Source organism: Pelodiscus sinensis, chromosome 9 (genome assembly GCF_049634645.1).
Source record: "Pelodiscus sinensis isolate JC-2024 chromosome 9, ASM4963464v1, whole genome shotgun sequence".
Taxonomy (NCBI): domain Eukaryota; kingdom Metazoa; phylum Chordata; order Testudines; family Trionychidae; genus Pelodiscus; species Pelodiscus sinensis.
Genome location: NC_134719.1, coordinates 58,720,875 through 58,743,967, shown reverse-complemented (window position 1 = coordinate 58,743,967; position 23,093 = coordinate 58,720,875). Strand labels below are relative to the sequence as shown.

General features: G+C 48.1%; 1 protein-coding gene across 1 annotated transcript; it reads left to right on the top strand.

The window, feature by feature from the left end:
• The first annotated feature begins 16,977 nt into the window (after positions 1–16,977).
• Positions 16,978–18,183, top strand: IER5 (immediate early response 5). Its single transcript, XM_075936806.1, has one exon. The coding sequence runs from the start codon at positions 17,001–17,003 to the stop codon at positions 17,442–17,444; it is 444 nt and encodes a 147-aa protein (XP_075792921.1). The 5' UTR covers positions 16,978–17,000; the 3' UTR covers positions 17,445–18,183.
• The last annotated feature ends 4,910 nt before the right edge of the window (positions 18,184–23,093 follow it).

Below are 23,093 nucleotides of genomic sequence, written 5' to 3'. Positions count from 1 at the left end.
TGGCTCCAAGAGCGTCTAATACTTCCCATTGCCTGGCTCCAAGAGCGTCTAATACTCCCCATTGCCTGGCTCCAAGAGCGTCTAATACTCCCCATTGCCTGGCTCCAAGAGCGCCTAATACTCCCCATTGCCTGGCTCCAAGAGCGTCTAATACTCCCCATTGCCTGGCTCCAAGAGCCTAATACTCCCCATTGCCTGGCTCCAAGAGCGTCTAATACTCCCCATTGCCTGGCTCCAAGAGCGTCTAATACTCCCCATTGCCTGGCTCCAAGAGCGTCTAATACTCCCCAGTGCCTGGCTCCAAGAGCCTAATACTCCCCAGTGCCTGGCTCCAAGAGTGTCTAATACTCCCCATTGCCTGGCTCCAAGAGCCTAATACTCCCCATTGCCTGGCTCCAAGAGCGTCTAATACTCCCCAGTGCCTGGCTCCAAGAGCGTCTAATACTCCCCAGTGCCTGGCTCCAAGAGCGTCTAATACTCCCCATTGCCTGGCTCCAAGAGCGTCTAATACTCCCCAGTGCCTGGCTCCAAGAGCCTAATACTCCCCAGTGCCTGGCTCCAAGAGTGTCTAATACTCCCCAGTGCCTGGCTCCAAGAGCCTAATACTCCCCAGTGCCTGGCTCCAAGAGCGTCTAATACTCCCCATTGCCTGGCTCCAAGAGCGTCTAATACTCCCCATTGCCTGGCTCCAAGAGCCTAATACTCCCCAGTGCCTGGCTCCAAGAGCCTAATACTCCCCATTGCCTGGCTCCAAGAGCCTAATACTCCCCATTGCCTGGCTCCAAGAGCGTCTAATACTCCCCATTGCCTGGCTCCAAGAGCCTAATACTCCCCATTGCCTGGCTCCAAGAGCGTCTAATACTTCCCATTGCCTGGCTCCAAGAGCGTCTAATACTCCCCATTGCCTGGCTCCAAGAGCGTCTAATACTCCCCATTGCCTGGCTCCAAGAGCGCCTAATACTCCCCATTGCCTGGCTCCAAGAGCGTCTAATACTCCCCATTGCCTGGCTCCAAGAGCCTAATACTCCCCATTGCCTGGCTCCAAGAGCGTCTAATACTCCCCATTGCCTGGCTCCAAGAGCGTCTAATACTCCCCAGTGCCTGGCTCCAAGAGCGTCTAATACTCCCCATTGCCTGGCTCCAAGAGCGTCTAATACTCCCCAGTGCCTGGCTCCAAGAGCCTAATACTCCCCAGTGCCTGGCTCCAAGAGTGTCTAATACTCCCCAGTGCCTGGCTCCAAGAGCCTAATACTCCCCAGTGCCTGGCTCCAAGAGCGTCTAATACTCCCCATTGCCTGGCTCCAAGAGCGTCTAATACTCCCCATTGCCTGGCTCCAAGAGCCTAATACTCCCCAGTGCCTGGCTCCAAGAGCCTAATACTCCCCATTGCCTGGCTCCAAGAGCCTAATACTCCCCATTGCCTGGCTCCAAGAGCGTCTAATACTCCCCATTGCCTGGCTCCAAGAGCCTAATACTCCCCATTGCCTGGCTCCAAGAGCGTCTAATACTTCCCATTGCCTGGCTCCAAGAGCGTCTAATACTCCCCATTGCCTGGCTCCAAGAGCGTCTAATACTCCCCATTGCCTGGCTCCAAGAGCGCCTAATACTCCCCATTGCCTGGCTCCAAGAGCGTCTAATACTCCCCATTGCCTGGCTCCAAGAGCCTAATACTCCCCATTGCCTGGCTCCAAGAGCGTCTAATACTCCCCAGTGCCTGGCTCCAAGAGCGTCTAATACTCCCCATTGCCTGGCTCCAAGAGCGTCTAATACTCCCCATTGCCTGGCTCCAAGAGCCTAATACTCCCCAGTGCCTGGCTCCAAGAGCCTAATACTCCCCATTGCCTGGCTCCAAGAGCGTCTAATACTCCCCATTGCCTGGCTCCAAGAGCCTAATACTCCCCAGTGCCTGGCTCCAAGAGCGTCTAATACTCCCCAGTGCCTGGCTCCAAGAGCGTCTAATACTCCCCATTGCCTGGCTCCAAGAGCCTAATACTCCCCAGTGCCTGGCTCCAAGAGCGTCTAATACTCCCCATTGCCTGGCTCCAAGAGCCTAATACTCCCCAGTGCCTGGCTCCAAGAGCGTCTAATACTCCCCATTGCCTGGCTCCAAGAGCCTAATACTCCCCAGTGCCTGGCTCCAAGAGCGTCTAATACTCCCCAGTGCCTGGCTCCAAGAGCGTCTAATACTCCCCAGTGCCTGGCTCCAAGAGCCTAATACTCCCCAGTGCCTGGCTCCAAGAGCGTCTAATACTCCCCATTGCCTGGCTCCAAGAGCCTAATACTTCCCATTGCCTGTTTCCAAGAGCGCCTAATACTTCCCATTGCCTGGTTTCAAGCGCGCCTAATACTTCCCATTGCCTGTATTCAGGATTGCCTAATACTTCCCATTGCCTGTTTCCAAGAGCGCCTAATACTTCCCATTGCCTGTTTCCAAGAGTGCCTAATACTTCCCATTGCTTGTTTCCAAGAGCGCCTAATACTTCCCATTGCCTGTTTCCAAGAGTGCCTAATACTTCCCATTGCCTGTTTCCAAGAGTGCCTAATACTTCCCATTGCCTGGTTTCAAGCGCGCCTAATACTTCCCATTGCCTGTATTCAGGATTGCCTAATACTTCCCATTATGGCACTCTGATGTCGGTTACATTTTGCCAAACTGGAGAGTGTCCATCGTGTCAGATGCCAACCTCAGACTGAATTTTGTGGGGAGTTTTAGCAAAACCAAGGTAGCCATTTCCAAGAATGAAATGGCTTTGACACCATAGACAAACAAAACCCCTTACAGCCATGTTTTTAAGAAGTTCTGATGCCTTCTTGTTTTGGAGCAGGGACTTGAAATGTGAGAAGAGAGAGTCCTGGGTTCAGGGAACAAGAGACAGAACTATGTAGCACTTTAAAGACTAACAAGATGGTTTATTAGGTGATGAGCTTTCGTAGGCCAGACCCATGAGACGCCTTTTACTGTCCCTGTGAAAATCCACCCACATGTGGCCTGTTATAAATGTTTCAAAACTGCCAGTAGCACATGGCTCACTAGCATTTAACAGGGGAAAGTCTCCTTATATTTCAGCCACAGGGTGTTCTCTAGGCAGAGCTCTCAACAATGGTGCATTGAATAAGTACATCTGTGTTAGGCCGGCTCAACTTCTTTGTCCTGCCTCGCTACATTCTCCACAGTCTACTACAGAACAGGGTTTGCCTGTACTGTACTTTTGGAGCCCTGCTCCTCCACCCATTTCAGTAGCAGAGAGAGGCTTGGGCTGAAAGGAGGAGGGATGGGGGGGAGAGGGACAAGCAAGAGAGGAAGCTCTGGGCTGCACGTCCCTTCCAAAACAGGAAGGGGACGAGTGAGTGGCGCTAGATGTGCAGGGCTCTTTCTGCTTACTCTTATTTCCTTGTGAAAAAATGGTTCCACTCTATGCTCTTCCTACCTTAAATCTCATGTTGGCTCCTGCACAGCTTCTCCATAGGTCTCTCTGCTCCTTGAACAAGCGAGAACTAGAGAAGAGGCCCAGCGGGACTTTCAGCTGGAAGTTCCTGGGCTCTAGGAGGACTAACTACACTGTTGGGTACAGCCAGCAGTGACTGACAAAAGAAGATGTGTTTACTGTGTGCATGGCAGTACTGTACAGTCAGGGAGGGTGCCCTTGAGTGCAGATGTGTATCAATTTACATGTGGAGTTGCATTCATTAAATTTGGGGAGCTCATATCTGAAGAACTAGTCTAGGCAAAGCAGTGTGCCTTTAGTAGAGTTAAAGCCTAGGAGAGAGCACTGAATAAAGCAGGGAGAGAAGAAAAAATACAAGACTTTTGGTGGGTGGTGGGGTGGGGAGGGGAGGGAGGGTGGTGGGGAGGGAGAAGGAGGCGAGATCTCTGTTTCGCTCTTTTGCTATGGGGATGGGTATTTGCCGTTTCAGTTTTCACCTTTTAACTCTCTTTGGGTATTGATAAACACACCCTGTCCAGATTTCCTGCCTCTTCACAGGCCCCTTTCTATGCAGTTGTCCTCAGCTTTCTTCTGCTCTTGCATTGCTCTAGTCTCCCATTTAGCAATTGGATTCATGACATGAATAAAACCATTGAATTACCACGGGACGAGATGCCTGAAATGTATTGAAACACAAGCCGAAGCATGTTTCATCATCATGGCTGACAACACTGACATTGCTTTCCAGAATCTCAGGCTCTCTGTTCCTAAAAGGTATCCTGACCTGACTGGGCCAGAGAAAAGCAACTAAATAATATCAGCATCTCATCTCCATCTAGTTCTACCAAATCCCGAACAACACCTATGCTTGTGAGTCCTGTATCAGTCTGGGACCTAACCCCACGGCAGCTCTGCAATTTAAATGTTATAGGAGTTGGGCTGCCTGCCTACCCAGCTCCTACTACATTTAAACTTCAGAGCCGCAGCGGGGTGAGCTCCTGGACCCGTAGCGAGCCAGGACTGAGTGTTTCTTCCCTTATCAACTAATTGTGTAATAGATAAAATTCGATGACACCATTAATGAATTACCTGCCTCTTAACATCCTTAAAGGAAAGGCAATACGAGAACGAAGTTAAATGATTTTACTAATTTCAAATGCTGTTTTTCATTGTGTTTCATTTTTTCTTTTGTGTGTGCCTTATAGTAAAAGATTGTAACGGTTTTCAATGGTGCAAATAAGCCAGTGATAACTTGATATTAAACCCTGGGCTACACTATAATTAATTTTCCAACGTTGTACCAGTCAGCGAGAGTTTTAATAGCACCTCATCCCTTGTAGGGTTTTAGGACGTCTCAGAACTGACTTCTCTGATCCTCCAATTGCAGGAGACAGTCTCATGATGAGGGACAGAACACACTTTCTGAGGATGTACAGCTTGGTACACTTACACTGTGTCAAAGGATCAATAAGACTCAATGCTTCTATTCACCTTGACTGTATTAACCAGTGTTTCTTAAAATTTTTTAAGACCGAGGAACACCAACCAATATTTTTTTTTATGAGGAACACCAAGGATTTTTTGTTGAGAAAAAAAAAAAGAGTCTGGGGAAAAGTTGAGCAGCAAAAAGCGGGGGGGGGGGGGGGGGGGTAGTTATTGAGCAAAAAAAAAAAAAATCTCATCTGCCCCTTTAAGGGTGGCCATTTTTAACTCTGTTGTTCTCCGCAGCACAGCTGTGACAATTTAAGAAACACTGGTATTAACGTATGGGTGGCCCTATGTAGCCAGACAGAAACCCCCCCTTGTAACATCCATTTTTGCTTGCCTGGAGCATCTAGGGCACACAGAGCAGAAGGCCCAGGCTGTGTGACCGTGAATGGCTGTAAACAGAGATACGCCAATTGCTGACCAAGAGGCTGCCAAGGAGTGCCCTTGACTCAAACCCATATTGATACGAACACACATCCATCCGCGGGGGGAGGAATCTCTCGCCCAGTAAAAAAATGTCTAGTGCTCACAATTTAGTTATCTCTCTTGCAAGTGTAAATTAACTTGAAACTTGCTTATAAGAACTGGCGCCACAAAACGGACCAGTACAATTCGGCATCTTAGATAAGAAAGAGAATACGAGCCCACAGGGGTATAAAGATAGGTCCAGCAGCGCATTTTCTCTGAGTGTCAATCTACCATCTATCTGCTGGTCGGGTTTGGTGTTTGATCTCCCGAGGTTCCAAGGGGACGCCCACCTCGTATTCGTCTTTCCTAGGAATTGAGAGACCGGCCCTGGCCTGACACGCTGGAGTCGAGAGGCACAGAAAGGGGTAAAAATTGTACCTGGATGTGGTCCTTTGTTTAAGTATATATATACATAGTGTTAGAGCTCTTTAAAGATTAAGCTGTCACTTAGTACCATTATTTCTATTTTCTATCTTTATTTTCTTTGTAACTATTTTTAAAATCTGTATTTGTTAGCATTTAAGAAATAGAGCAATAGCCATTGTAACCATATGCTTTTATAAGTCTTTTAATAAACCTGTAACTGTTTAAGTTTTAACCTGACTCCTTCAGTTGCTGTAACAGAACCAAGCACAATTTAAAAGAACTTCAGCCGGTCATAAAGGGACAGACATAGGGAGAGCTTGGGCGTTTGGATCTGTGTCACTCCCAGGTGACAAGATCCGTTAGGGCACCTTTCCAGCCTTTCCCAGGCTGCCCGCTGCGAAGGAACTTTTGTGTTCTAGCAGTTAAAATCTAAGGTGTAATAAGCTCTTCCTACACACTGGGGCGTCTGTTAGCCTGTTTGGCTACCCTCTGCGACGGGACCTTGGTCCTAGCAGTAAAGTCACGGACGTTAAACACTCGGGGCTCCTTTCAGCCTTCTGGGCTGCCCGCTGCGACGAGACTTCGTGTCTTAGCAGTTAAAGACTTAGGAGACATACCCACACACACTGCCCTGACCGTCGGCTGACACCCTATCTACATGCTATGGAAATTTTCCCGAACTTCTCCACTGTTGCTTACTGCACAGGTTCAGCTCCGCGGGTGCTAACAACAACGTTGGGCATCCTGATGTAGATTGTTCACTGGCTCCCATGGGCCTTTTCAACTTTCTGTCATTAACTCTATTCACAGCATAGCTAAGAGAGGCTATGTTAAAATACCATCAGCCCATGTATGCTAGAACAGCTTAATACTGTTGGAGAAGAAGTGGTATTAGCAAGAGGGACTCGTGTGTGTGCCAGGAAGTAGGAAGGAGCTGGTTTGATGGTGTGTTTCCCAGCCAAGAGGTGAAGTCATGAATATTCAATGAGCCTCATAAGAGGCATGCTAAGGTCTCCTTCACTGGATGATGAACACAAATTTAAACATAAAATCAGTGATGTGTGTGTAGCCCTCCTTAGTTGTTTGCACTGCAAGCTGTGTACTGTGGGAGGTTTTAAAAAAAAAAAAGTCTGGTAATGTTTTCCCTCCAGGTAGGTCTGTGACTCCCTGCTGATTTAATCTTTTAGGTTTCCCTTCTCCATCCTTGCCTGCTGCAGCAAATTCAATGTCATGTTGCTTGCAAAAAAGGCCACCTTTGTCTGAGAGCCCTTCCCCCTCCCTCTGTCCAAGAGCTATTTTGGGAACCAGCAGCTGAGCTCGAGGATTGTTAATTGTTTGTCAAACCCTTCCAGACCAGTTAGGTCACATGCAGAAATTAGAGTGCATAGTCACACCCCATCCTCCACCTCCTTTTCCAATCCCCCTGGGATCTCGGAGGAAGTGGGAATACCCTTTTCCAGGCAGGGAGAGAGACGCAGAACATCACGGTGACACACAGTCACAAACAACAGACATATTCTAGAGTCAATCACAGCTGCAAGAACAGCACTGACACACTTTCACAGCAGAGGTGCATGCTGTCAACCAGTCCAAATTCAGAGAAAATCCCTGACACACATCTAGAAACACAGCACGCTCCAAACCAATCGTCTGTCACACAGGCTATGAATCTAAAACCAATCACAGCCCAGAGAGAAAAACCCGCACACAGGCGCATTCCCCCTGATCAAAGTAGAGAGGCTCTTCTCACACACATACAGCCACAAGCCCAGAGACAGGCAGACAGACAACAAAGCCATCCAGGGTTCTGACCTCAAAAGCCACCATGTGACTTTGTCTGAAACTTACTGCATTACATCAGCCTGGGAATGAAAGAAAAGCATTGGGACCAAAATATTGGCCTTTTTTAAAAGGGCAATTGCATCCACACTTTTAAGGAGGACTGGACTGTTTTCTAGTCCCCTCTGCCTTTGTGCCTTGCTTACAGGTATCACAGAGTTGTGGGAAGGGCATGTTTAAAGTACAAAACAAGCAAAAAAACAAAACCCCCCCAAAAACCCCTTTTATGCAAACTCAAAAGAGGGTTGGCCAAGCACTGGGCAGCTATGATAATTCTATGGAGATAGGTGACACTGGAAATAGAAAGGTATTTGTGAATCGCTGTTGAAATGAAGCGATGTGATATGTTGACACTTCTGTAGCACCTTCCATGCATGGATCTCACAGCGCTTTATGAGCAATGATGAAGTTAGACTGTCCCCTGGATGTAACGCTGTGGTCACCAACCAGTCGATCGCGATCGACTGGTAGATCTCGGAGGCTCTAAGAGTAGCTCTTGAGCCCTCTCTGAACTGCGCGCCTGCGCAGTACATTTACATTAGATTTCCTCATTTGAGGAGCAGCTACTCACCGAGCAACAGCACAGGTGAGTAGCTGCGAGGAATGGTTGGAATTTTTTTTTTAAAGTAGCAGTATAAGTATTGGGGATAGCAAGTGATGGAGAGGAGGAGAATAGAGAGGGCGGGGCTTCGAGGAAGGGGCGGGGTGGTAGATCTTGGCTTGGTCTGTCATTTAAAAAGTGATCTTGGGTGTAAAAAGGTTGCAGACCACTGATGTAACGTGACGTTATGAACACTTTAGAAATGGAGAAACAGGCACAGAAGTTAAGAGCAACATTTTCAAAAATGGCCACTAACTTAGGATACTGTAATTTTTGAGTGTCCAACTTGACACACAAAATGAGTACCCACTTTTGAAAATATAGTTGGTAGTGACAAGCCCAAGTTTGAGCAAGAAATCTGGCAAAACCAATCATACCTGAGCTTATATAAAGACATTAACTCCCTACAAAGACAATTTTCCCTGCCTTTGACATTCGCATTTTCACATCAAAAGCTATGAATGGAACACATCCAGCCCACTTAATTAGCTTCATTAGCATGAGTCCTACAATTGACAGGTCACTGCTTTTGCATAACATCTTGGATTCTGTTATTTCTACTCCAGCTCATCTGATTAAATAGGTTTTACCCACGAAAGCTCATGATCCTATATGTTTTTGTTAGTCTCTAAGCCTGTGTCTACATTATCAGGTTATTTCAAAATAACTTATTTTGAAATAATAACTCCCGAAATAACTATTTCGAAATAAGCGTATTCCTCTTTATAAGCAGGAGTTGTTATTTTGAAATAACAAACCCATTATTTTGAAATAACGGGTGTGGTAATGTGGACGATCACCTTGTTATTTCGAAATAAGGGGAGTTATTTCAAAATAAGTCCCCAGTGTAGACATGCCCTAAGGTGCCACAGAACTGCTCTTTGTTTTTAAAGTTACAGACTAACATGGCTACCCCTCTGAGACAATCAGACCCGACCAAGAGCATAATCACCTGTCTCTGCATCTCCTGCTTTGAAGCACTAGATGGTGCTTTCTCTCCAAATACCTGTCAGCTTTTTCCAGGATGCCAGGAATAATGCTTACTAGATTCCTCCACTTTTCTGTTGCCATGTGTACAGCTCCTTGCTCCAGTATTGGGCCATCAGAGGCAAGTTGCTTCTTGTGCTCCTTCCCTTTTTCTCCTCTTCTCTCTGGTGACAAATGAAATGAGTCAGTAAAGTCAGTGGTATAACTAAATCTCTGGGGTAGCTTCTTTGAAGCCAGTCACATTGAACCAGGGATGAAAATGGCCCTAAACACCGAGGCTACATGTACACTGCAAAGTTTTTGCGCAAAAATGATTATTTTTCTGTAAAAACCTGCGGAGCATCCACACCTCAAATGCACTTTTGCGCAAGTAAGTCAGCAGTAAAACGGCAGAACAGAGGGCTTTTTCCGCTGTAGGTAAACCTCCTTCTATGAGGCATAACTCCCTTTCGCGCTACAGCTATAGCACAAAAAGGCAAGTGTGGACGTTCCAGAGGGGTTTCTTGCACAAGAAATCCCTATGGGAAAAAGCACAGGTGCTCTGATGGCCATTCTGTGAATGGCCATCAGAGCTTTCTTGCACAAGAGCATCCATGCAGTGAGGACGCTCTCTTGCACAAAAGCACAGCACTTTTGTGATGCGCTTTGAGGAGTGGGACATGCTCTTGTGCAAGAATTTTCTGTGCAAAAACTCTTGTGCAAAAAGCTTCTTGTGCAAGAAGCCTGAGGCTACGTCTACACTGTAGCCTTCTTGCAGAAAAGCTTATGCAAATAAAGCTCGGCTTGGAATATTGCCGTGCTTCATTTGCATCATTAATGAGCAGCCATTTTTGCACAAGAGGCTTTTGCACAGGAAGGAGCTGTGTAGACAGCTCCTTTTTGCACAAAACCCCCCTCTTGTGCAAGAACCGTTCTTCCTCAAAAAATGAGGAAGAATGCCTTTTTCGCAAGAGCGGTTTTCTGCGCAAAAAGGAGCTGTCTATACTGCCCTTGTTTGCGCAAAAGCCTCTTGTGCAAAAACAGCTGCTCATTAATTACGCAAAGGAAGCACGGTGATATTCCAGGCTGAGCTCCTTTGCATAAGCTTTTCTGCAAGAAGGCTACAGTGTAGACGTAATCTAACTGAAATCATGGACTTACCGTTTATGTGTCCAGGCAAATCAACAGCTGCCATCCACAGGTGTCAATGTCTAGTAATAAAGATTCACGACAGAGGAGAATTGGGCCTGGAAACTGAATCTATAGCAGAAACATGATTAGAGAGGGCCCCAAGCTGCAAAGTTTGGTGCACGGATGATGAAGAGGGTCTTGGAGCTTATGGCAAGCCCCTTATTAATAGAGTTGACCTTTGGTTCCTGTAAACCAGTAGTCACCCATCAGTAGATCGGGATCGACTGGTAGATCTTGGAGCCTCTGACAGGTGATCCTGACTGGTTTGGCCAAGAGGCTATCACATGCCAGCACTTCAGCTGCCCCTTGCCCTGGGGAGCCTCCTGCTTGCTGTGCAGGGCAGGGAGAGGAGGGTACTGATGTCATGGTGTCCCCTCTCCCACTCTGTATCCTTTCTCCACAGCGTGGAAAGGGGGCACAACAGGTAGTTCGTTGGCTGCTTTAGGGAGTGGTGCAGGGCCAGGGCAGGGGCGAGCCTGCCTTAGCCTCACTGCACCACCAAGGAGCCACCAGCAGTGCCCAGCTGGAGCCCACATCCTGAAATCCTACCCCAGTCACAAACTCCCTCCTGCACCCCATGCACCTGCCCCAGCCCCGAGCACCTGTGCATCCAAACACCCTCCCAGACCTGCACCTAGAACCCCCTCCTGCAGCCCAACTGCCTGCCCCAAGAGCAGCTCAGAGCCCCTCTCACACTCCAGATCCCTTAATCCAAGACCAGAGCCTGCACCCCAACCCTCTGCCCCAGGTGAAAGTGAGCGAGGATGGGCAAGAGAGGAAGGATGGAGTGAGCAGGGGCAGGGCCTCGGAGAAGGGCCAGGAGGGAGGTGGGGAAAGGGTAATTATATCTGAGGTAGATCATGGATTGCACTTAAATTCAAAAAGCGATCTCGTGCTCAAAAAGGTTGGAGACCCCTGCTGTAAACAATCTCAGCTTATTATTTATTTGGTAGGAGAAAGGCTTGAGCTCTTTTTCTTGGGAAGTAAAATCCGTACCCACACAAACCGATTGCTAAGGCTGAAAGGAATGTGCAGCTGGGCTCCATTTCTGCAGCCCAAGCCTGGAGATGGACTCGAAAGATTTCTCCCCATGCACACGCACCACATACAGTTTTTATAGGAGGTGAGTCAGTTTAGTTTGGCAGGGATCACACAACATCATCTCACTAACTTTCTCCAGCATCTTGCTTTGTACTTAGCCGTATGATACCTGAATGTAAATAGGAATTGGTTATAGTTGGTAAAAGGTGATAAAAATTGGTTGAGGGAGTTGCACAAAGGGGAAGGATATTTACCCAGCAAATTCCACTTTCATTGCTCACAGAGTCAGGAAATATCTGTGGGAGCTGCTTCTTAAAATGTTGGCAGCGCATCACCATTGGGTATGGCTCCAGTTTCAAGAGTTGGGGAGGTTTTATTCTGAAGTCTTGGATCTTCTGTAATCTTGATCAGCGTTCCCTGTAAGCTGTGCGCTTGGGTGGCCACCCTAGAGAGATTCAGGTGCCACCCAGCAGATTAGCAGAGTGCCCAGAGCAGGCAGCATGTGTTTCTACCAGTGGTGCACATCTGCACATGCCTCAGTGCACAGAACAAAACTTATTCCACGTCTTAGGGAATGTCTACTTTGCAATTAGACAGTCACGGCTGGCCCATATCAGCTGGCTTGGGCTAAGAGGCTGTTTAATTGCAGTGTAGATTTTAGGTTTGCGCTGGTGTCTGGGCTTTGGGACTCTGCAGTCCAACCTGAATATATGCAATTAAAAAGTCTCTTAGCCTGATCCCCACAAGCCCAGTCAGATAGCTTGGGCCAGTTGTGGTGGTATCTATTTGCAGTGTAAATGTGCCTTTCAAATCTTTTGAGGAATCACTTGGTGACAAAAGATGTGAGTCATTAAATAAAAAAGGCTGGATCCAGTGGCCTTTAACCAGGTGAAGATGGCCCTGAAAATCTTCTCCAACCTTTTTTGGACTCTGGAGTAAAGGAATCACATTCCTACCAACTCTAATTGCTTTGTGTGTCAGGTGTATGGCATCAGGAAACCAACAGCAGTTTTTGTCTGAATAAAGACTAGAAAATCAAGTCTAATTATTCTAACTGGACTCATCGCTTCGTATGACATCACAGCCCCAGATCTTTCAGGCTCCAGAATCTGAATGTGATGCGTGGTGTCACTAAAAGAATTTAAATTAGCTTGTGACAGTATAGCACGATGCCACATCACAGACTTGTTTCAGCGTGTCACGGACAGAAATAAAGCTGTTCTATATAAACAGCAGCAACACAACCCCCAAACATCCAGGCCTAGAGCTTTGTGAATTAAACCCTGACTCAAATGCTTATTCCAGAGAGCGGTAGCCTTTCCCAGGCGGGAGATGAGGACACTAAATCAGATTCTGCGGGTATGAGAATTTGAGCCAATTCTTTTCCTTTAGACTATCATATTTCTTCACTCTTATCCTGATTTCTTCTTCCTTCCAGTTTGCCAGAGACCACAGATGTGGGGCACAGAACTCACGTGAGAAGTGAGCATCTCTTAACTCGAGAAGGGCTGAAGGCATAAAAGAAATGGAAATTAATTTCCATTTCCAAGTCACAAAAGAGTTTGGATACCATTGTAGATGTCACAAATTGCCCATGTTGAGGATATTATACTATAATCATGGGCAAGCAGAGTTGCGGCTGGCTTGGAGAAAGGGGGGAAAATGCCATGCCAAACCATAGAGTGTTCTTTGTTTAGAAGACAGTTCCATTGTTTCCAAGAGACAAGTCTCACAGAGCACTTTCAATATAGAGTTAGTGAGATAAAGGAGACCATGCACCATGCACTTAGGCTCCTCCAGTGTCAGATGCTTTCTGATGTATTTGTGGCTTATTCCTTCCTTGATTTTTGTTACTGTCAGAAGCAAATGCCGCTTCAGGGAGTCAGAATTTGGTGGCCATTCCTATTGCCAGTGAACACCAGGCTCACGACTGGAGTCACTGGTGCAGGAAAGTTGACATTTTGTGTGTTGGAAGGGTGGGAACCCAACCAAAGGAATTCAGTAAATAACGGGGAGTTCCCACACGGGACTCTGGTATTGCAGAGAAATTCCATCACCGCCACCTCTGCTTATGTAGGAAGGGCAAATCCCTAATTTTCAGCTGAATAAGGACACTCATTCTCCACTCTATTCCTCTGACAAGCTCTCCTTGTCCACTGCATTGCAGTCCACAGATGTTCCTATTCCCCCGCCCCCCCGATGACTCCATTTATAGCCTTCATATGTCGGTGGGGGTGGCACTGGAGGGTGGGGAAAAGTGCTTAGGAATCCAGGGACAAGTCTGAAATGCTTCAGAAAATGACAGTTCCCCTCCTGTCTGTCTCTGACTAGCATGAGAAAACGGAGTCATTTGTAAAACCCCCGCCGGGGAACAAGGAGCGCTGAGAAAGTGTGATTGGTCACAACCCGCAGGTGAGAGTTCGGACAGACTGGGAAAAGCGCAGAGTGCTGGAAGAAAGGGGAGAGTTTGTCTCTCTAATGAGTATCTAGAAGAGAGATGTGTGTCATGCAATAATAGACAATGGTCTGTGATAGAGGGCAGCACGAGTTATGTGCAGTATTACATTAAACAAATGGCAAGGTTGCAAAGTTGAGCACTTAAATGTTAAGAAATGCCAGAATTAACGTTGCCTGTGCAATTTTAATCTGGTCTCCTTGTGCCTATGCATTATGATACAGTCTTTAATTACATGATTATAATCTAATTTTTCCATAGCACCTTTGCTTCACTCAGTGCACAGACTGGACAGCGCACAGTGAATGTGGAACACTATTCAATAGTTCTTTTTTTCTTCATCCTCGGGTGTGTGGCCTTAATCTTTGTTTACTACAGAGCATCCAAACCCAACATTATGTAGACAGATTTGTTAATTTCCTCATGGCCTTTTCTGTGATGCTTATGTGACCCTAAGAGCCCCTTTATGCTAACTGGCACACATGATAGGCTGCTCCAGGGCCTATCCTCTGAATTTGAGTTCCACAATTTCATCCTTTTTCACCATGTCTGGAAGGCATGGAGAGCACAGGAGAGACGGTGACCTGGCTCTTGGGTACAGTGCCTAGTGCCTCAGTGGCCAAGAGGAGGAATCGCAAGGAAACGTCTTGCTCAGCTGTGAGTTCTGGGGTGAAACTTGCTCTGTCACTGTGGGAAGGGCACATGTGCTGCCCAGTCATCACAGAGGAGCTGTGAGGGGCTGAACCATGCACAGTCTAGATGGAATCCTTCGGGAATTAAATTGCCAAACGCCAACAAACCTCTAGTAAACACAGGTGAACTGAGGTTTTTTTTTCCCCCAGAGGCTTATAACTTGGCTAAATTTGGGCAGATTTTCTCTGGAACCAGGGTGAGACTCCCCTGACAAATTTCAAGAATCTGCCAAAGTTTGCCAAAGTTATTGGTAATTAAAAACAAGGTCTTATAACGGAAAATGTTAGGCAACCTTAACTATAGGTATCACTATTCACTCTATAGTTCTGTGTAAAACAACGCAGGATAGTGTCATTCTTGTGCTCTGATGGTCAACTTCAGGAAGAAAAGTTGGACTTGAGGCCCTCAAGTCTAGAGCCATGGGATATTTCTGCTGCATTTTCAATTGAGCCTAAATTAACATCCCCGCCCCCACAACTCCTATTAAAATTAGGCTCTTTAAAGATCCCAAAACTATTCTTGGCTCTTCCACTGGTTTTACAGAGTGATCTTGGTAAGTCACTTGAAATCCCCATGCAACTGTTTCCATCCACCACACTGTGTGGCTGTGTCTAGACTGGCCAGTTTTTCCAGAAAATCAGCCGCTTTTCCGGAAATACTTGCCAGCTGTCTACACTGGCCGCTTGAATTTCTGCAAAAGCTCTGACTTCCTACTGTAAGAAATCAGTGCTTCTTGCAGAAATACTATGCTGCTCCCGTTCAGGCAAAAGTCCCTTTTACACAAAGCTTTTGCGCAAAAGGGCCACTGTAGACAGCTCAGATTTGTTTTCCGCAAAAAAGCCCCGATCGCGAAAATGGCGATTGGGGCTTTTTTGTGGAAAAGCGCGTCTAGATTGGCATGGATGCTTTTCCGCAAAAAGTGCTTTTGCGGAAAAGTGTCTGTGCCAATCTAGATGCTCTGTTCCGAAAATGCTTTTAACGGAAAACTTTTCCGTTAAAAGCATTTCCGGAAAATCATGCCAATCTAGACGCAGCCTGTATGTATATTAGCTTTAATATATTAATGTCTGTAAGGCACTTAAAAGCTGTCAACATTTCAGTTAGAGGGACCTGCAGCTTTTATCTAGCCAGCATGGACAAGAATAGTTGTATAAATATGGCAGCATGGACTGCGGCCTGGGCAAGCAATGAAAAGAGTTTGGAGAGGTCTGTGACAGCCTGTGCTGATGCTGTTTTTAGCTGTGCTAGCAAGATTAAAGCTAGCCTGGCTATATCTCATCACTGGCAGTTCCTTGATTTGAAGAGGATCTCTGCCATGGATTTACATCTGGATCTTGAAATGATTCAGGAGTCCTTGAGACAATCTGGAGATTCATGATGGATCTAACAAGGTGATGGTCTGTCCAACCATTTTCTATTCTGTGTGTAGCCCTTCTGATATGGACACCCTTCCAATCTTAAGCTGTGCTAGTGACATAGTCAAGAAGGTGCAAATGGCTCAAGTCAGGGTCTTATAGTTCTCCCTTTGTCTAAAGATGACGTTTGTGACTCGGAGGCCATGTTCTATGCGTTTGCTCGGGAGGAGGATGCTGACGGAGTTGGCCTTTCCTAGTCCTTCTGTTCTGATATTGCCATTCCAGAGATCTGATTCATGCCCACTCTAGCCTTGACATTTCTGAGGAGAAGCTGTAATCACACCTCCAATGGCAGTGTGGACAGACTCATAGAGAACCTCAGTTGGAATATGGCACTTTTCAGCAGCACCAAATTCACAAGGAAATCTGAGACAGCTGTCAGATGGGTCAGGGGCCGGGGGGTGTCCATGCCCATCACAAGGAGGGATGTTTTGGTGAGCCATCCAGGAGCTGTGCCTGGAAAGGTAAGAGAGAGCCCCCTTTTCCTCAGCCAGACAGCCTGTCTGTCTGCCCTGTGGCTGCTGCAAGGGGCGGGGAGGGGCAGGTCTCACTGGAAGATCTGCGGGGCAGGGGCTCAGTGTGTTCCATGCCTGAGCTGACCCTGGAGGTTTGCAGGTCCCCAGACCAGTCCCCTCTCTTGAGTGCACTGGTCCGTCTGCACAGCTTCCTGGGGCGGACGCTGGGGGTGCTACATGCCCACCAGGGGGGGAACTCAGGCCTTGCCGGCAGGATCGAAAGCTACATCGCAGTCGGGATGCCACGCGGACTCTCGCCGCTCTGCACGGGCTGGTCCGTGGGCCCCACGCTCTCCAAACATTGCCCTTTTAAGCCCCCCACTCCGCGGGGCCAGCGTTCGAACCCTCTGCCGCCCTCCTCATTGGCCGGAACGAGCGGGCGGGCGGGGAGGGGGCAGGTAGCGCGGGACCAATGGGCTGCCGGCTCGGGCGGCGGGGCGCTCCGATTGGCCGCGGGGCGGGGGGCGCGCTATAAAGCGGGCCGCGGGCCGGGGGCCGGCCGCAGTGTGCCGGCGCGCGGGCTGGCGCGCGCGCGCCATGGAGTTCCGGCTGGAGGCGCACCGCATCGTCAGCATCTCGCTGGGCAAGATCTACAGCGCGCGCGGCCAGCGCGGCGGCCTCAAGCTGCACAAGAACCTGCTGGTGTCGCTGGTGCTGCGCAGCGCGCGCCGCGTCTACCTGGGCGAGCCCGCCCCGCCCGCCTGCCGCCCGCCGGCCGAGCCCCCCCGCAAGCGGGGCGCGCCCCCGCGGGGCCCGGCGCTGGGCTCGCCCGGCAAGAAGCCCCGGCTGGAGCCCGCCCCGCCCGAGGACATGGAGACGGGCGGCGTGGCCGGCCTCATCAGCATCTTCGGCGCCGGCTTCTCCGGGCTGCTGGGCAAGGAGCGCGGCCAGGCGGAGGCGGCCGAGCCCGCGCCGGGATGCTGCGAGCCGCCGGGGCTGCGGAGCCTCAACCCCTGGAGCACGGCCATCGTGGCCTTCTGAGCCCCGCCGCGCACGGACCCGCCGCCGGGCTGCACCTTCCGTCCCGGAGCCCCTTCCAGCGGACACTCGCCCTGCCCCCTCGGGGCGATTCCAGCGGACACTCGCCCTGCCCCCTCGGGGCGATTCCAGCGGACACTCTCGTCCCTGCCCCCTCGGGGCGATTCCAGCGGACACTCTCGTCCCTGCCCCCTCGGGGCGATTCCAGCGGACACTCTCGTCCCTGCCCCCTCGGGGCGATTCCAGCGGACACTCTCGTCCCTGCCCCCTCGGGGCGATTCCAGCGGACACTCTCGTCCCTGCCCCCTCGGGGCGATTCCAGCGGACACTCGCCCTGCCCCCTCGGGGCGATTCCAGCGGACACTCGCCCTGCCCCCTCGGGGCGATTCCAGCGGACACTCTCGTCCCTGCCCCCTCGGGGCGATTCCTTCCCTCCTGGACACTCGCAGCCGGCGGAGGCTGGAGCTGGCGGGGGCGCTCCCCCCGGGACAAGCCGGCGGTGGGAGCGCTCTGACATGGTGCTTTACAAGCGAGAAGTGTTTTGCGACGTGAGCGAAGAAGTTTACAGACTGACTTGGAAAGTCTTTGGCGAGGCTCGGTCGCTCCTGGTCTTTGTTCTATAAAGGCTCGGGGCTCCGCTGGGGCTCTTGTACAGTGTGTTCTCCTCCACTGATGTATTATGGTTTTGTATCAACGTAACTCGACGTGTGTAACACGGATTAAATATTTTGCATCTGTTTCAGTGTAGTCCTGTCTCTCCAGCGGCTTGGTCGGAGAGGGAGGGCTGGGTCGATGCCAATGGGTGTAGTTACTATGTGGCTGTGGCTTAAAGCCACCTCGCACAGCCAGAGGAATTTGGTTCCAGTTCCTCTGAGCTTTGTATAAAAACATTGTTGGGGGAAGACGGTAAAAAGCCCTCCGAAGACTTTACCAAGCCATCGGACTCTTGCTGCAATCTAAAGTGCTGTACTCAGGCAAACTGCCTGCTGAATGGCTCTCCCGTTCTTCTTATTGATAACATATGCTCATTGGCCCAGAGACTTAGTAATGTACTTGTGAGTGGGATGGAGCCATACAGTTTTAACTCTTCTTTTCTGGATAAGCATGTGCAAAATTGTTGGCTTAGTAGTGCATTAAGAACTGCTGCTCGGTGCCAGATCTGCACTCGTGCCACTATTCATCTCTAATTTGAGCTTTCCTACACAATGTTCTATGTTGCTAGCAAATTTTTGCAGTCGCGTCTTGGTGTTGGGTAGGGCTATGTAACTTTAACCTGCTTGGCCCTCCCCTTCAGTTGCCTGTTCCTCAGAATAGGCAGTAGATAGGGAGTCTGAGTGCTTAGAGCAAAATTCCATGTAACTCTGCCTATGGAAGCAGTACAAATTAAAACACAACTATACACTTAAGGCCTTTGTTCTTATTTCTAAACTACATTCAGGTTGCTGTCAAAGGTGACATGCAGAATAGGGTTGTTAAATTTTGATTAAGTAGCTAATTGAGCAGTCAATGGAATTTCCATCCACTACTTGATAGATCGATGAGGGGAGCTGCGCCTCCAGGCCCTGTCAAAGAATTTGTGGGGCCAAAGGCGGCATGTTGAGGTTGGCTGCATCACGTAGCTGGGCCAGAGGCAGTGAGCAAGCAGGCAGTGCGGGGCCCATGGCAACCACCTTACTCACTTTGCCCCTGTGGAGATGGTGCTGGGGAAACCGGCTTTTAAGCTGGCTCCCCACAGCACTGGCTCCTGCTCCCTGCCCTTGCTGCTTCTCTCTGATAGAGACTAGATTAATCGCTCCTCCCTCCCACATGCTGCCTCTATTTGACTATCTGAGAAGCTAATGCAGAGGGAGAAAATGGATGAGTAATCTTACTTCAGAATGCATACAGAATTTTTCAAAGGAAAGTCCCATTTTGCAGGACAGACTTGTTGGTCTCAGATGGGTAATGGGAGACTTTTCAGCCTTAATTGGTAAATGAGGATTAAGTCCTCATATCCCACAGAAATGGGTTCATGCCTTGTGTTTTGCTATTTCATGTAAAATAACCTGAAACATGGTATCCCTCTTTATGAATATCAGTTACATTCCAGTCTCTTGGAAGACTGGACAACTAGTGAAATATCACAGGTGACAGTTGAGCAATTAAGAGAAGGCATTTTTGTGGCTGTCTAACTTGCTTTTTGTGTTGAGGTAGTTAAATAGGCATTCCTTACTATTTTGGATAAGTGATGCTTCTGATAAAGATTTGCTGTTTTGAGGCTTAAATAAGCCCCTGAAATTTCCATGTCCTTTAGCAAAACCATCCAAGAACCAGATTTGGAACTGCTAGGGTACTAGACAACCAGCAGAAGGAAAACTTACCTGTTGGGGGGGGGGGGGGTGAGAACTTTTTGGGCCCATCTTTGGTTAAATTAAAAAAAAACCAACCTTTTCATGTTGCCCTTAACCGTGACAGCTTTTCTCCCAATTGTCTGGGTTAAGTACTTTTGTAACTTAAAGAACTCTTCCAATCTCTGTGGTTTCACTTTGATACATGTCATACTGTGTGGCGCTAACTCTATAGGCTGGTAGCTCCAATCTTCGTGTGGAGGGGGAAGGGGAACTTGCACAACTTTGCACATCCAGAAAAAGGCTCAAAGCCCTTGTCCTTCCCACCCTATTTCCCTTATCAGGTCATCTTCAAACTGTTCTGAGCGCTTTACTTAAAAGGACTGTCAACTGACAGGTGAAGAAGACTGAGCCTGGTGAAGCAAGAAGTTGGATTTGGGAAGAGTTAATCTGTGCCATTTTGGGGGTTGTGCTGGCAAGAACTCTCCCTGTGACTGCTCCTTCCCCATGGCTTCACTGGGAAAACTTTTTTGGGCTGAGACCACCCTCTTGAAAGACGTGTGGATCGAAAGTAAGGCTCTGCCAAATTCATGGCCATGAAAAATGTCACGGGTTGTGAAATCTGACCTCTTGTGTGCTTTTACGTTATACTATACAGATTTCTGGTCAAGGTGGACTGTACCCTTTTCATGAGCAGCGCTCGACAAACCACAGCGAAATCCACTCATCAGACCCGCACTGCGCATGTGCACACTGCTGGTGTACAGGGTTGACTGGCTGAAATCTACTCACCATGAGTGAGAAGATAAACGGGTTTGTTGAGCCCTGTCCATGAAGAATGTGTACCTAGAGCTGAAGGCAGTAATTGATAAAACAAAACTATCAATTAAAACGCAACACTAATAAGGGTAGCAGTACTGCAGTTCCTCCTTCCACAACCTTGTGACCCCCCCCAACTTCCTTTTGGGGCAGGACCTCTACAATTAAAGCATCATGGAATTTCAGACTTAAATAGCTGAAATGAAATTTATTTTAAAATGTCTGTGCCTGTGGAAATGGGCCATGATTTTAGTAGGACCCTAATCATAAGATGGTCAAGGACTCTTGTTCAGGCAAGAGGGTTTCTATTCAAATCTTGATTGAGTAGATTTCAATCCTACTTTTTCCTCATTTTTATTTTTGGGAAGCTGTTTCCAAACAGCTTGGAGTTTCTCTGAAATATCATGGCCTGTTGTAGGCATGGCACTGTTCCTGCTTAATTCAGTGTGGACACTGCTACTCTGGAATAAAGGTGTGGGGAGGAGTTCTCTGTTTAAAAATCAGTAAAGGAAGGTCTAATGTTATGTCTGGGCAGAAGACACTGAATGCCTACCTGCATTGTAGACAAGCCGTAACTTCCTTTCTGCATGGCATTGGTTCTATATCTAATGTCCACAGAGGAGTTGTGTAATTTGTGTCCAACAAAATATTTTGGTAGTTGGAAGCATCTAAAGGCTGGTCTGGTACACATCACACCTGTGCTTCTCACTGCAGAGAGCCATCCAGTTCACATCTGAATTGTTTTTTTTCTTTACCAAATGATAAATTGACTCTACACAAGAGAGAGCACAATCCAGCTACAGAAACTGCCACCTAAATGGTCTCTGGGGGTATTAATGAACGTCAGTGGGGTTTCACAGCTGAGACAGCATTTGACTAATGCAAACAATGAAATGCATCCACATCTGGGGCAGTAGGTAGCAGCTAAAAAGCAGTCCTCACTAATCTGTAGGAGGAGAGCCTAAGCTACTTGGTATAGGGGAAACAAGTGAATGCATTTACAGATGAAGTTGGCTTCAGTACCAGAAAGCCAGAGACTGGCGTGTCTTGGTGAGGTTATTTAATGGCGCTGTGTCTTAGAAAAAAACCCAGAGTAGGGCATGATACTAGACTAGAGGCTGCCTTTTAATTAAAGCTGTGGAAGGATTAGCTGAGCTATAGCTTGACAGTTGGCGCACCTGACACTGCATGTGGCCTACACTTGAGGCACAGCGCTGTGTATTTCAGTGAAGGCTTCAGGTCAAGGATAATCTTTAAATGTCTTTACATCACATCTAGAGAAGTATGACTGATTCTTTCCTCACCCCGACCTGGTCGAGAGCTTCCTTTTTGCTTCTGGGCTTGTGAGCTATGCAGTTATGTACAGACTTCTCTAGAAAATCCTTTACACCTTCCTGAAGTATTAGCCTTTTGCTGCAGGAGCTGGTGCAAACACTACAGCATACAACAGGCCCGCATCAAGGGATGCTAGACTGACCGAAGCCTCACAGCAAATGGTCTGCTGTATCTAGAAACAACCATCAGATTCTATTGTTACTATGGACGCTGGCAAAATAAAAGGAGCTATAGCTTCAGCCTTTTCCGGTGCCAAACTCAATTGAAGTCTGAGGCTGTGTGCCTTAGTTCATCGGTTCTACCTGCTGGTTTTTTCTCTTGACTCTTGCATCTCTTGATGGCAGTGCATTTAATTAAAAGCAGAGGTGGAGAGGCTGGCACACAGACTTGAGCCTGGGGAAGAACAGGCTCACAAAAATCCAAATATGACTTATGTGCAAATGCCCACTGAGAAATACATAAACCAGATTCCAATAAACTTTTCACTTGACAGAGGAATCTTGTGGAAACTATTAACAAGGCCTCGAAGGAGCTGACAATAGTAACATGGCAGAATCCTTGCTGTCCTGTGAGAGCAATGAATGTTGAACTGTTATTAAGCATGAAGACTATCTAAAGTAGGATGGGGGGAAGGAGAAGTGTCTTTTGTTCCATCTCTGCATAGACTTCTCTGTAACCTTACCTCAGTTTCCCCCAAGCGGGGCTACCTGGCAGGGTTGCTGAGCAGCTGAATGAGTGTCTGTAAAGACTTTGAGGGCCTGTGTGGAAAGTACAATAAAGTATTCAGTATTGGAAGAGAGTGGTAATAACTTGGAAAGAGTTGGGCTGGTGTAGGGTGTGAAATCATTCTCCCAGGGTGGAGTTGTGTCCCGAGAGAAGGGAGACCGTATTTGCTTTCACCTTTCTCATGCGGTAATTGTTAATGAACAGTCTCCAATTTCTGTCTCTGGTGTATGAGCTATTGCTCTAATTAGGGATGCCTTCTGCAGAGAGGAAATCATTTAAAAATATGTAATGGTAGGGGAGCATTAATGCTGTGAATCATCGCATCCTTTTAAAGGGGCAAATAAATCTGTATTTCAGCCGGCGCCAGCCAGCCAGGATAGTGGACAAAACAGGCATGGGTGGAGGGAAGGTGAAAGGAAACAGTGGATTTGGCTTTCAGTGTGTC

Excerpts from the sequence above, each read along its gene's own strand:
- IER5 (XM_075936806.1), top strand. The coding sequence starts at position 17,001 with ATGGAGTTCCGGCTGGAGGCGCACCGCATCGTCAGCATCTCGCTGGGC.